This window comes from Notamacropus eugenii, chromosome 1, assembly GCF_028372415.1.
Source record: "Notamacropus eugenii isolate mMacEug1 chromosome 1, mMacEug1.pri_v2, whole genome shotgun sequence".
Classification (NCBI taxonomy): domain Eukaryota; kingdom Metazoa; phylum Chordata; class Mammalia; order Diprotodontia; family Macropodidae; genus Notamacropus; species Notamacropus eugenii.
Window position 1 is genome coordinate 616,817,686 of NC_092872.1, and position 15,425 is coordinate 616,833,110.

Consider the following 15,425-nt stretch of genomic DNA (forward strand, 5'->3'; position numbering starts at 1 on the left):
CTAAGACAAAGGGGTTCAACTAGATGACCTCTCATTCACGGTCCCTTTCTAGCGCTGGCTCCCAAGGCAACCTCATTTGTTTCCCAAAAGCAATCATCAGATTACCCTTTCTTGTAGTTCATAAAGGAAACTATTTTAAAATCAGATTAATACCAAATTTTCTTCCAGGAATACTTAAAGCAAAAGTAAACTCCCTGATTACTGTCTTATTAGAGTAGTACACTTAAATTCAACACATATGTATTAAATTGTTACTAGGTTCAAGGCATTGTGAATGATACACAGATGGATGTCACATTCTCTGTCCTGGGGAGCTTGTCACGTAGTATAGATTGGAAGGCACATACACATAAAAAGCTGTACCTAGAACAGGGGTGGAGAACCTATAGCCTGGTGGCCTAATGTGGCTTTCTAGATCCTTGGATGTGGCCTTTTGACAGAGTTCAAATTTTACAGAGTAAATTCTTTTATTAAGGGAATTTGTTCTGTGAAGTTTGGATAGGGTCAAAAGACTGCACTTGAGGACCTAGAGGGCCACATGTGGCCTCAAGGCTGCAGGTTCTGCATCCTTAATCTAGAATATAGTAAAGTGCAGCTAGGAGACACAGTGCATAGAGCACTGGGTCTGGAGTCAGAAAGATTCATCTTCCTGAGTTCAAATCTAGCCTCAGGCACTTAGTAACTGTGTGACCCCTGCCAGGTCATTTAACCCTGCTTGCCTCAGCTTCTCATCTGTAAAATGAGCTGGAGTAGGAAATGGCAAACTACTCCAGTATCTTTCCCAAGAAATCCCCCAAAATGGGGTAACAAAGAGTCGGACATGACTGAAACAACTGAACTGATTATGGTAAGTGTACAGGAGAATGCCAGGTTTACAATCAGAAGACCTAGCTGTCACTTAACTACCTGTGGGTCCCTGGAGAAGTCACTGCATCTCTGTGGCCCTTGGTACAAGGGATATTTACTGCTAGTTGAGAGATCAGGAAAGGATTCAGAGGTAGCACTTGAGCCTTGAAGGAAGGTAAGGTATAATCATGTAGAGATACTGGGGGAGTCCACCCCAGGTATAGGGGATGGATTGTATAAGTTATGGAAGCAGGAGGGAGTAGTTCCATTTGGGCTAAAACATAAAAGGGCATTCCCAGTGAGCTGGGCCTGGGTTTGAGTAGGAGGAAGAGAGAAGCTGATCAGCTTTTTCCTATTATTTAGCACTTTGAATAATCCCAACTTGCCCCCTGGGCACATAAAGCTCTCATTGGCATTAATGTAGACAATGAGTCATGGAACATCACAGTCTCCAGGGAATCAAAACTTTGGTGGCTCCTAAATTCAGGGACCTCTGTTGCTTGGGATGCAAGGACAAAGCTGCAATGATCCCAGCTCTGAAGGCATTTACTGTGCACAGAGGGGATATGGCAGGGACACAGTTTAGTCAAGACATGGTCATTTAAGGAAGGTTCCAGGCAATAGTGAATGGAAGTATGGCCAGTAATGACTTATGTGAAAGAACTGGCCTGAGAGATAAAATCAAATATATGTATAATTCTCTGGGCAGGGATTATTTAATTTTTTACCCTGTACTCCCAGCCACTAATATAAGGCCTTATATATAGCAGGCATTTGATAAATATTTTTTGAATTGGAAAAGGGAGGTCAATGGGAGAGAAGAACGGGAACAAGCATTTATTTGTTGTTGTTCAGTCCTGTCCCACTCTTTGTAACCTCATTTGGAATTTTCTTGGCAAAGATACTGGAGTGGTTCACCATTTCCTTCTCCAGCTCATTTTACAGATGAGGAAAACAGGGAGGCAAACAGGGTTAAGTGACTTACCCAGGGTCACGTGGCTAATATGTGTCTGAGGCCAGATTTGGACTCAGGAAGATGAATCTTCCTGCTTCCAAGCCCAGCACTCTATCCACTGTGCCACCTGGCTGCCCTTTGCATTTGTTAAACACCGGCTATGTGCCAGACACTATTCTAAATGCTTTACAAATATTATCTCATTTGATCCTCCCAACAATCTTGGGAGGTAGGTCTTTTTAACTCCATTTTACAGTTGAGAAAACTGAGACAGTAGATGATTTGTCCAGACTTATATAGCAAATGAGTGACTGGCGGCTGGATTTGAACTTGGGTCTTTCTGACATCAGGTCTAGAGCTCTATCCACTGTACCACCCAGCTGCCTATAGGGAAGGGTATAGACACCATCCAATAGAAGAGAATCCCCCAAATGTTATATGCAGTTTTGGAATACACTGTCTGTGCTTTTTTTTTTATAGCCAGATTCCTGATTACATTGAGCTTAGTTTAGTATTAGAACTGATTTTAGGATGTGTGCTAGCAGGAGTTAGGGAAAGTGGCTCATTAGTATGAAGATATTTTTGTGACCCCATTTGGGGTTTTCTTGACAAAGATACTGGAGTGTTTTTCCATTTCCTTTTCTAGATCATTTTACAGATGAGGAAACTGAGGCAAACAGGCCCAGCAATCCATTCACTGTGCCACCTTGCTACCCTCAAGCCCTGAAAGCTGCATTCCACTTTGCTTTGGGGTTATTTCCAGTATCATTCTTCTGGGGCTTCCTGGTTATCCCCAAGGCACAATACAGGCTGCCCAGAACTTCTTTCGGTTAGTTTTTCTAAGTTGTCTTCAGGTATTGTTCACTATTGGAGTATGGAGCCCACCTGCCCAGTGAGCTGCCCTATTGGACTCCCTAGCCTTGCTTAGGAGCTACTTTGTTAAGCATCCTAAGATGCTGAAATCAAAGTTGAACATCAAGAAGGGGAGCCAGTTTAGGGAGCAGCACTTGTAATGACGCAGTGTACTTTTGTGAATATCTTTCTTCTAAGATTATTACAACTTTTTTTTTTAGTTTGACAATAATGCCTATAAACTGTACAATAATGGTTTCACTCAATCGAGAAGCTAAAGTTTTTCCAGTAGCAAAGTATGGTTGTGAGAATTGGACTATAAGGAAAGCTGAGTGCCGCAGAATCTATGCTCTCAACTTGTGGTGCTAGAAAAGATGACTGAGAGCTCCTTGGACATCCAGGAGATCAAAACAGACAATACGTGAAGAATTAATTCTGGCTATTCATTGGAAGGTCAAATACTGAAGCTGAAGCTTAAATATTTTAGCCACATAATAAGAAGACAGGACCCATTGGAAAACATCCTGATACTGGAAAATATTGAAGGCAAAAGGAAAAGAAGATGGCAGAGGATGAGATGGATAGTGTCATGGAAGCAACAAATACAAGCTTGTACCTACTTTGAGAGATAGTGAAGGACAGAAGGGCCTGGTGTGCACAAAGAGTTGGACATGACTAAAGGACTGAATAACAACATATATGCTAAACATTAGGGATACAATGACAAAACTATACCTTCTACCCTCATGGAATTTACATTTCAATGGAAAAGACAACATACATATGTACATGCATATAAATCATATACAAAGCAGCTAGGATGCAACTTTAGTGGGGAAGGTGCTAGAAGCTGAGAGGACCAAGAAATGTCTCAGGTGAGTGGGTAGTGTTTGAACTGAGTATTGAAGGAAATTAAATATTTAAAGAGTGGGTATAAGCAGTGAGGAAGGAAAACATGTAAGGCATGGGTAACAACCAAGGCAAAAACACCAAGTTGGAAGATGGAATGTTGTGTGGGAGGAACGGGATGAAGGCCCGTTTCACTGGGCAAAAGAGTATGTAGATGGGAGTAATACGTTAGAAGGATGAAAAGGTAGAATGAGGCCAGAGAGGGCAGAAGATTCAGACCAAAGGGTGGTTAATGGCACCAAATGCTGAGGAGAGGTCAAGAAAAAGGAAGACAAAGAAGAGCCCTTTAGATCCGTCAATAAAGGATCACTGTTAACCTGGGAAAGGGCAGTTTCAGCTGGGTGATGAGGCAAAAAAAAAAAAAATGCAAGCAACAAGTATAGATAAAGCTTTTTCAAAGAGTTTGGAGGAGAAAGAAGGAGCCACATAGGTCATAGCTTATAGGAATTGTAGGATTTTTCCCCACAAGAGTTATAGAGATAAATATGTTTGTAGGCAGCAGAAAAGAATTGGATAAATAAGACGAAATTGAAGGTTAGAGACAGAGAATGTTAGTGGAGGCAATCTTCTGGAGAAAAGTAGAAGGGATGAGGTCAAAGGGACAGGTAGAGGGGTTAGCCTTGAGGTGAGCGATATTATTAAGAGGTTTTAAGTTAAGAAGAATGGGAGAAGCAAATGACTGATTTTCTTCATAAAGTATCAATCCATAAAAAACTGAACACATTTATTTAACTGCTTACCATGTACTAGATTTGGTGCTAAATGCTAGGAAGGCGAAAAAAGATACAAACAGTCTCTGCCCCTAAGTAGCTCACATTCTAATGGATAAGGCAAGATCCTCTGATATGAGGGTAGTGGTAGGGAGGTGTTGTAGTATATGAGGCCAAAAGCAAAGGTTTGGATGCTCTGTGTTAAATGGGATAAAGATTAAGTTAGGGAGGAATAGAAGGACTGCCTTACAGAGTAAGGGATAACTGAGACTAGAAAATGTAAATTTGTAAGGGATTAAGCCGTCATGGGTACATAACTTCCTTAGCAGCTCTGTTCAGTGTTACATGAATGGGTAGAGGAAGATGGTGGGAGTAATCCAAGACTGGGATTTGGCAAGTCTTGAGTGTCTCTAGGCCAAGGGATCGAGGGATTTGAGAGTAGAGGACAGTAGAGTTGGACCAATTCACTAAGCAAACCAGGAACATGACCAAGAACACTGAGGCTTGAGGGAAGGCCATAACAGATCACTGATAACTTTGGAGAAAACACTTTCAGTTGATGGATGAAGTCAGAAGTTACATTGTCAAGCACTGTGAAGCAAGAGGACAGGAAGTTGAGGCAATGAATATAAACGATTTTCCCTATATTTTTCATTATGTTCACAATAAAAAATAGTTTTCCCCTCTTTTTTGGTCATAGCCAAAATGATTATGAAACTTTAGTTCAAATTTATATGTTCTTAGTAACATCTCTGAATTCTATCTTGTGTCTACATGACTTCAGTTATTAATTTTTAAATCAGACTAGGTGTAGAGTTATTATTAAATGTTATAAGCTATTGACCTTGATTCTCCCCTACTACTTTGAAATAGATGTTCCTTAGTAGTAGAAGGAAGAAAACATGCCCCGCCACAGGCCATATGGAGTTAGGAACCTACAGGTGGTAATTGGGTCTGAATAGCACACACAGGTGTGAGGAAGTAGTCATCATTCCCCTTCTAAGAGAACAAGTAGGAGAAATAGCTGTTAGGCTCGTACTACCAGTGGAGTGCCCAAGAGACTCATTTCTCTTGCAGGAACAGAATCATATAATCTTGGAAAGGATCTTTGTTATTTAGTTGTTTCAGTCATGTCCAGCTCTTTGTGATCCCATCTGGGGTTTTCTTGGCAAAGATACTAGAATGGTTTGCCATATCCTTCTCCAACTCATTTTACAGATGAGGATACTGAGGCAAACAGGGTTAAGTGATTTGCCCAGGGTCACACAGACAGTCAGTATCTGAGGCCAGATTTGAACTCAGGAAGAGGAGTCTTCCTGACTCCAGGCCTGGCACTCTATCCACTGGACTACCTAGCTTCCCCAATAATGGAAAAATACCTTGTTCAGTAGGGGTAGTTCCTGGTTCTGCCCTTTAGGGCCAAACAGAAGAAAGTTTAATCCATAATACCTGTCAAATACATGAAGATTACAATCTTATGTTCCTCCAAAGTCATCTCTTTTCTAGGCAAAACATTCTCAATTCCTTCAACTGGTCCTTATCTGTTTGTTATATACTCAAAGACCTCTACCATCGTGGTTGTCTCCTTTGGATGTGCTTCAGATTATCAATGACATTCCTAAAATATGGTGGGGCAGCCAAATGGCACAGTGGATAGAGCACTGGACCTGGAGTCAGGAAGACCTGAGTTCAAATTTGACCTCTGATACTAGCTTTGTGACCCTGGGCAAGTCATTTAACCCTATTTGCCTCAGTTTCCTCAACTGTAAAATGAGCTGGAGAAGGAAATGTCAAACTATTCCAGCATCTTTGCCAAGAAAACCCCAAATGGGGTCACAGAGAGTCAGACACAACTGAAACAACAAAATAACAAAAAATCATGATGCCCAAAAGTGAACACAGTACTCATGATGTGATTTGACCACTTATCTAGAATATCAAATTACAAACCTACATTAAATTCTTATCCCTTCACCCTAATTTTGCAAAAGAGTTCTACTCCCATTCACCCTGGCCTGACCACTCCAAGAAATACCTTTGCCATGTGTCCTGTAAGGTCTTCTCCTCTCATGGGCCTCCATGAACTAGAGAGCTTTCTTGAGTGGTTGCTATGCTTACACTTTGATGGGATCTATTCTTCTGTTGAATATTTAAAAGTCAAATGTTTTTCTCAATGTAAATTATTAGGGTTACCACCTTTCCCATTACCCTTTCTAACTTCTTGTATACTGTTGTACATAAGCCATCAGAATATGTTTGGGGTATCTTGTGGACCATTGCTAAATGAATGACTAGTGTAGTTTGCCAGAGAGAGCACACCAAGGTCAAGGCCATGGATTCCATCCTCATGTGGATCAGAGAGTCTGGTTCTGTCCTCTGAAAAGGAACTATAATCCTTGGTCAGTTGTTCTCTGAGTGATAAGGGAATCCGAGAGAAAATATGAGACCATGATGAACCCATCCAAACTGCTGGAAAACTAAGCCTACAAATACAGCCTACTGATGGGGAATGTCAATACTGAAGTTTATGGTGAAGAATACTTTTAAAGCCAATATAAAGTTTCTTTCTCAATCAACAAAGTTCAACTCATGCTCCCCTCCAACAAAAGGGAGACCCAAATCATAACATTCCGACCACAAAGCATAATGCAAGTCTTCTTTTATTAGCTGTCCAATGCCATTAACATTCATGTATTGTGTTTTTATTTAACTTGTTACAAACTACTGGTACAGACCATTACAATTCATGATTTACACAACACCAGCTTGAATGAACATGAAGTTTTTCTGCCATGAGTTCATGGTGGGCAAACAGAAGGCAGGGAAACAAATCAGTAACTTGGTCCATGCATCTGTTGTTGGCTAATGAATCAACCAATTTAAAATGAGATGTAGAATTCACACAAAACTGCTATGTTAAAACAACAATTTGAAACAGTTAAAAGACATGATTTCCAGAAGTGTCCCAGTAAACAAGGGGAACAACTGCTGATGAGAAAAGGGCTCTTTAACCTGTGTCCAGAGGGACTGGGATGAGAAGATGTACAAGAATTGACTCCATTCCGTGAAACAAATCCATCCATTGTTCACAAAAATATATATTTTTGCACTTTAACTCAAGAAGGCCAGAAGCCAGGAAGAGCACCCTGCTTTGAAAAGAGATTGTTTGGTTCACACAGCTTGCTTTGGTTTATTTGAAGTGGTCCCCAGTTTTCCTGAGGAGAAATGTGTACAAAGAGTTTAGAATGTATCAAGAAATCACCAACCTTGATCAACAGATTTTTCCCCCTTTCTATCAAGGTGAAAAATCTTTTTCTTCCTTTCCAGTGTTCAGTTTCTTTCTTTCAGGAGTATTCTCCAGATAGCTGTATCAGTATGCTTCTTGCTTATCAATAGCCCCAAGCTGTGCATTTCTCATTACTAAACTGTTTTTGAGTTCAGTGTCTGCCTGACGGGTTGCATCTATCCTTCGGCATCTGCTTTCATGTAGTTCTTGAGTTGTATGCTATGAACTTCTGAATATTCACATAATGTATCTAAAAATGTCTTCAGAAAAAAACAACCATAAAAATGTACAGGAAATTGTGCTCTCTCTCAGTAAGGCTTGCAAATTGACATTTAAATAAGCAGAATGTAAATCACTAGCAAAAAAAAAAGTGCACTTTAAAATAAACAAATGGAGACCGTTAAGAACTACTACCAAACAGATGGACAGATTAATTCTGGTTAATCTTAGAAGAAAGTGATAAAATATATATGTATGGCTTTTAATTTTTGGTTCATTTTGGTTTTGATTAGTGAATGCACAAAAGTTTAAAATGTCATACTTTCCCCCCTCCCCCCAACCTTTAGATCTCGCAGCTTTTGAGAGTCTTAGAGTCTGAACTGAGATGTTCCTTCTCTTAGAAATAAATGTGAGTGCCTCTCAGTCTAAGTTAAAGGCACCAGCCTTCATACGTTAAATGTCTCAAGGTGCTCAGAAAACAGCTCCCATCTTACTGAAATTGACACACAGTAAGCAATCGGAACAATCTTCTGCACTCATCTGCTTTGGACCTCACAATCTTCTCTGCCTTTGTCAGACATTGCCAAGTGAGTTGGGGCACTTAATGGAGGCTTATTAAGCTTTGTGCAGGCAGAGGGAGGTCATAATCATTGCCCCTTAACCCCGGATCTATGAGATTTTTTTTCCCCTAATCTTTCACTAAAGCCTCCTCCGGGGCAACAGTGACTGTTTCCATAAATCTCCAAGAGAAGAAAAAAAAATGCCTCCTAAAGGATGTCATGTCTTTTGGCTGCTCGTCTTCTGTTTCTGTTTGCGCAGATGAGCCTCGATCTCGTGCCTGAAGACAAGCATCCCCAGCTGCCCATGTGATGCCTCATTCATGGCCTTGGATTGCATGCACATCTTATACTGTTCAGGGGTGAGCTCATCCACACACTGCTTCTCATGCCAAAGGTGGAAAAGCCCCCGCACAGGAGTCCGAACCACAATGAGGTTGCTGTGCAGGTATTTACGGTAGAGGTGCACGTCTTCTCCTCCCCAGCCTTTGATGTCCAGGTCAAACCCACCTGCCATAAAGGAAACACACAGGAAATCATGTTATCTGTACCTGTGTATATTCCCCATGGGCATGGATACAAGTTTGTCATTATGGAAAAGAGACATTTCTAAGAAGTGCTCATATACATTTTCACTTATTTTAGAATCTGTTGTCTGTATCTTCTAGAATTCTGAAGAACACCTGTTACTTTCTACTTGTTAGACAAATTAAGGTTACAGTTTTAAAGGACAAGTCAGCATCGCAATCATTCACTTGGCTGCTTTGAAGAGCTAAAGGCAAAAATTTAGAGCTAGAAGCAACCTTGGAGTTCACCTAGTCTAACCTTTTCATTTTATAGAGGAAGACACTGAGAACTGTAGCGGTTCCAAGAATTAAAACTAGAAGGGATCTCAGAGGTGACAAAGATGAACTTTCCTCCCTCATTTTACAGATGAGGAAACTGAGGCCCAGAGAAGTTAAATGACTTGCCCAAGGTCACCCAGGCACTAAAGGACTCCAAAACCAGTGCTCTTTCCCCTTTACTATGCTGCCTCCCATGCTTGATGATGCCATGGTTTCAAACTCCTGTTAAGAAAGTTGTAGCAACATCTTTACATCTTGAATCCTCCAGAACAAAATGCTCATGTTAAAACACTATGTGGCTTTCATTTGCTATTGGGATGGATGGATGGATGGAAGGAAGGAAGGAAGGAAGGAAGGAAGGAAGGAAGGAAGGAAGGAAGGAAGGGAGGGAGGGAGGGAGGGAGGGAGGAAACACTTACAAATGCTTACTATGTGCCAGGCGCTGCATTAAGTACACAAACATGCTCACGTCTCTCATGGAGCAACTTTAGACTCTATTCTGGGCTGTTAGTTATTTTATAGGCTCTATCAGAGGTAGATTACTTCCAATTACATTCAACAAATCCATTGGTGGTACTAGTCATCAGAATTTACTATTGCTCAGTAAAGTGATATCTGCTTGTTGCAAAGCATATTTTGTAGGTTTCTGACCAATGTGCTCTGAGAATGTCTATCAATCTTCTTCATCTTCTTTGGTAAACGTTAACCTTTCTGTGGCTGCCTTAAGGTGATGGGTCCTGTTTCATTGGTATTATACAGATTTATTTTTAGGATACTTTCCAAATGTGTTACCAGTATTAGATGCACTGGCTTTTGTCTCAGTCCCTTTTCCCTCTATAGAACTTTACAAATCTTCCTGAAAGATTTCTATTTCATAATTCTGAAAACACATCAAAACTGATACTGTATAAGTGTTCATTGGTTTTAAGATATTCTTTGCATTCAGCAGAGATTTCAGTATGCTGGTACATCTCTTAACATCTTCACCTACCACCTTGTGGTTAATATGTTTATGTTTGATAAGTCTTGTCTTTTTCTTAGATAAATAGCAGCAGTTTCATCATGGTGGCCTCTGTGTTTGCCCAATCAGCGTTATTACTAGAGCCCAGTTGCTAGACCTTTGTCGCTACCATAGCTGTCTCAGGGCACTAAAAGTCCCTGCTGGACATTTATAACCCTGGCTCGAATTTTCTGGTTTAGCCATTGCCATCCTCTTCCTCCTCAGGGCACAGAAAATGGTTTAGTATTTTAGGAAGTTGTGCTTATTTTTATAAAATTTAAAGGACTATACAAAAATGACTTATTATTATCATTACTTAGCACTTAACATAGCTCTTTCTTCACAGCAGCCATGAGATAGAGAAATAAGATCAGCAGCATCCTTACATGCCTTGTCCAAAGACACACAGTTAGCAACTACCAGAATTAAAATATGAAATAAGGTCTCCTGACTCCCAGTCCAGTGCTATAGGTTATAAACCAAGTACAAAGTACTTTCCCCATGTGCTTTTTGCCACTGTTTCTTCAGAAGTCTGGGTTAAACTTTATAATTTTTAAAATTCAATTTTAATTTTCTGTTCCAAATTTTCTCCTCTCTACCCTTCCTTCATATACTGAGAAAAAATATATATACACATACATATGCATATATGTATATATACACATATATGTGTATGTATGTGCATGTATATATGCATATACATAACAAACTTGTGACACAACACTTAATGAACTAAAGGAAGAAAGGACAAACAGAGCCCTTGCAAAGAAAATTTAGTTACAGAATTGTAAGACAGAGACTAGGATGTGAATGTTGCAGAAAATAAATAGAAACATCTTCCTTCCTTGATGTGCCCATCACTTTCATCAACTATAGTTATGCCATTCCTTTGAAAAAAAAATAGAGAAATGATAAATGCCTACTGACTTGAAATGTAAATTCAAGCTGAATAAGCATGTAAATTGGAATTTACACTACTAAATAATTACTTGCTTCTAAAAAGTGTTAGACACACACGGTACTTCTGGAATGTTAATGGCTCCATAAATGACCATCATATCTTCTTTCTATTCAATTCTAAGATGGATAACTATAGCTCAATACAATGGAAAGATTATTAAATTGAACTAAAGTCTGAGTTCTGCAGGTAACTTACTGTATGATTTTGAGAAATTAATTTTCTCCTTTCTGGGAATCAGTTTTCTTTTTTAAAGTGAATAGATTTTTATATGGAGTCTAAAATCCATTCCATCTCATGTCTTCCATAGCTCTAAAGCTCTGCATGCTTGGAGATATAATCTTGATCGGCAAGGTAGCTGAGTTTGGGTGTTTGTTGGGAGGGGAGCGAAAAGACTGGTGGGGAAAGGTAATAGGAGACCAGAGCAAATCCAACCTGCAACCTGCTGCTGAAGTCAGCCCAGGCAATGCAGAATTAGTAGCAGCACCTTTGTATGCAAGAGACATACTGTCAGTTATGGTTTGAAACCCCAAAGGGGCAGCATACATAAACTGGAAGCATGAAATTGTTTTTGTTTTTCCTAAAGCTTCCCTTTTTGGTTTGTGTTTTCTTCCCGCTGAGCCCCCATTTTCAGGAAAATACCTAGTCAGCATTGGGACAAACAAGGCTTTCGATCTGCATGAATTCTGACCACATTCCTTCCATTCACCTCCACGTACAATAAAGTATAATACCAACCTCTGGGTGGCAGTGCAGAAGCGGGATTCACAAAGACAGATTTTCTTACCTATATTGATGAAGTCTGACCGGTACTGACAAGTCATTCCAAATCCAAAGTCTCTCCAAAATCCAGTTTCCTTTTTTATAACCTGAAAGGGGAGCACAGTGCTTTGAATGGGGGTGGGAAGGTTTGGTTGAAACAAAAATAAGTGAGAATTCACAGACCTATGAGAGCAGTACACTAAATATGGTACCCATCTTACCATGGACAATCTGCCCATGCCCTTGAATCAGAAATAAGGGCAAATTCTCTACCTTTCTGTTAAGGATACAGTAAAATTGCCCCAGCTGAAACGGTGCTGTGTAACTTTTGGAACCATCAGCTACAAAAGCTAAAGTCAAGATTCTTCTGTGGTTCCCTATTGCCTCTAGTTTTTCTGCATTTAAAACACTTCACAGACTGACTCCAGCCTTTATGAATTTTATGAACTCTACAATCCAGCTACACTAGCCTATGTGTTGTTCCCTGAAACCAGTGTTCAATCTCCCACTGCCATGCCTTTGCATAGGCTGTCCCTTCCTACACATCTTTACTTCATAGACTCTGTAGCTTCCACCCAAGTTCAGCTTAAATGGTGCCTCCTATAGGAAGCCTTCCTTGGTCTTCCCAGTTGTCAGTGTTCTCTTCCTCCTCAAATTGTCTTGTGTTTATTTACTCTATAGGTTTATATACTTTGCATCCCCTAGTTAAGTTCCTTGAGGACAGAGGCTATTTTTCTTCTTCACTTTTATACATCCAGAATCTAGCAGAGTAGCTTGCATAATTACTGAATAATAGCTAGCATTTATACAGTGTATACTTTATATATAGGGTACACTTTACAAGTTATTTCATTTGATTGAACTGAAGGTATGGACAAGAGAAAAACAGAGAGACAGAGAAATACAGAGACAAAGACAAAGAGAGAAGAGGGGGGAGAGAGAAGAGGAAAGGAGAGGAAAGAAGAGGAGAGACAGAGAAGAGGGGGGAGAAAGAGAAGAGAGAGAGAGACAGAGATCAAATTTAGGAGCAACTAAACAGCCTAGTAGAAAAACTATCTTTACCTCAGACTCAACAGCTAGTGAAAGAGCATGGCAAGAGGCCAGGGAGGGGCTTATGAAACCAAGGGAAGGGCTGGAGAACAACTCAGAGACAAGGAAGTTCCCTGCAGCGTGACCCACCAGTAGTGTCCACCAGAAGGAGCAGGGGTTGGGGAGCAGAAGAGCAGTTCCCCCACGTTGTTCGTTTAAGAAAAGAGTGTCCTAAGTCTGAGTCCCAAATACAGATGGAGCCTATTCATCTCAAAACTATTTTCTTGCTAGGCTGTTCCAACAGCATCTGCATTGTGCCAATATGCAGTCGGCAGAGGCCATCCAACAAGAAGCAGAGCATCTGTTAGCAGGGTGACCGCCTGGCTTTGTCCAGCTCTATTTTGTGATATGAGGGAATGCCCTTCAGCATTCTGCAGAAGCAGCCAAGCTCTGTTTTATTTTCGCACTGCCTTGACAAGAGGCCTAAGGGGTCACTCCATGTCTATGGGTCACAATTCTTTATCTGTAAAATGATGGAGGTGAGACTCAAAGATCTCTGTGATCTCTTCTAGCTCTCAATATGTGATGAGATGCTCCTGTGATGCAGGGCTGCTTGCTTACATTAGTTTTTGTTCTTTCTTCCCTAACGTACTATATCTCATCCCTCAGGATGATCTAGAACCAGATGTGAATGTTATTTACACACCAAGTTGCATCCTGTGCTATTATTGTGTTTTAATTTTGGTTAAGGGAGAAGTTAGACCTTCAGAAAAGAAAGACTTTGTTGGCAAAATTTGTCTCCAGTGGCCAGTCTCCAGGATGATGTCATTTGACTTTGGAACAAAGAATTGTTATACAACATCTCCAACGTGGCAGGAAAATCAAATTAACACCAACTAGAAAAATTCTTAAGTACAGGAAGTCCTAAAGAGATGCCATTTTGGAGTTCCTGGTATGTACCTGGCTGTACTGAGGAATGAAAAACCATTCAGTTCCTACTCTTAGCTTAATGTTCTGTCCACCTGCCCAGGCAATTCCCTGGTTTAAAAAAAAAGAGGCAGCATGAAATATAATCACCTAGTCTTGAATATTTTGGAGCTTAAAATATGATAAGTCAGACTGAAAGATGAACTGCACTTAGGAGCTATATGCTAGACATGTTCTAGTTGATGATCAGAAGTCTGAGCTATGACAACAACTGATTAAATTTCTTTTTCTGGGCTTCTTGTAAGCTACGAAATGTCACTTCTTTATTGACTTGTGTCATGTAGTTGGGGTCCTGTTGTCCCGAAACTGTTTCATGATGTGAGGAGATATACTTGAGTCCTCCTACATTTGCTGAATCATAAAATGATTCAGGCCCCCTTCACAAGGGAACAATCAGTCAAGATTTATTAAGTACCTATTATGTGCCAGGCCCTGTGTTAAGCTCTAGGGATGGAAAAAAAAAAGGCAAAAGACAGTCCCTGTCCTCAAGGAGCTTACAATCTTATGGGAGACAGAACATACAAACAAATATAGACAAAGCAAGCCGTGCACAGGATAAACAGGAAATAAATAGAAGACAGAAAGCATTGGAATTAAGAGGGTTTGGGAAGGCTTCTAGTAACAGGTGGAATTTTAGCTGGCACTTAAAGGAAGCCAGTAGTCAGAGTGCAGAAGGAAAAACCTAGGCAGTCAGAGAAAATGCCTGGAGTTGAAAAGTAGAATGTCTTGTTGGTAGAACAGCCAGGAGGCTGGTGTCAGTGGATCGAAAAGCACATTTTGGAGAGTAAGGTGTAAGGAGAATGGAGAGATAGGATGAGGCTAGGTTATGAAAGCTTTGTATGCCAAATGGACCATTTTGTATTGACTCTTGGAGGCAAATGGGAGCCACAAAGTTTATTTAGAAGGAGGGGAGCTGATCAGACCTATGTTTTAGGAAAATCACTTTAGCAGCTGGATAGAGGAGTGACTGGGGACAGACTTGAGGGAGGCAGACCCATCAGCTTAATCAAGGCATGAGGTGATGAGGGCCTGAACCAGGGTGGTGGCTGTGTCGGAGGAGAGAAGGGGGAGTATTCAAGAGATGTTTCAAAGGTGAAATGGATAGTCTTTGGCAATAGATTGGATATGGGGGATGGGGGTGGTGAGAGACAGTGAGGACTCCAGAATGACTCCTAGCTGATGAGCCTGAGGGACTGGAGAGGATGGTGCTGCCCTCTCCAGTAATAGGGAAAGCAGCTGGAGGACAGGGTTTAGAGGGAAAGATAATGATTTCTGTTCTGGACACATTGAGTTTAAGATGTTTACTGGGCATTCAGTTTAATATGCCTGAAAGGCATATTAGAGGTCAGCAGAGAGCTTTGGGGCAGAAAAGGTAGATAGATCTGAGAATCATCAGCATAGAGATGGTAATTAAATCCATGGGAGCTGATGAGATCACCAAGTGAAGTGGCATAGAGAGAGAAAAGAGGAGGACCTATGGCAGGCCAACAAATATTTAATAAATACCTCT

General features: G+C 40.6%; 1 protein-coding gene across 19 annotated transcripts in view; it reads right to left on the bottom strand.

Annotated features, from left to right (window-relative positions):
• Positions 1 to 6,914: 6,914 nt before the first annotated feature.
• CSGALNACT1 (chondroitin sulfate N-acetylgalactosaminyltransferase 1) overlaps positions 6,915 to 15,425 on the bottom strand; it is a 409,995-nt gene continuing 401,484 nt past the window's right edge. For all 19 annotated transcript variants that reach the window (XM_072635001.1, XM_072634999.1, XM_072634991.1 and 16 more), the window contains 2 exons: positions 11,925 to 12,006; positions 6,915 to 8,844 (listed from right to left, as the gene is read on the bottom strand). In XM_072635001.1, coding sequence (XP_072491102.1) covers positions 8,555 to 8,844; positions 11,925 to 12,006 — 372 coding nt within the window. In that variant the 3' untranslated portion in view covers positions 6,915 to 8,554. The remainder of the gene's footprint in view (positions 8,845 to 11,924; positions 12,007 to 15,425) is intronic.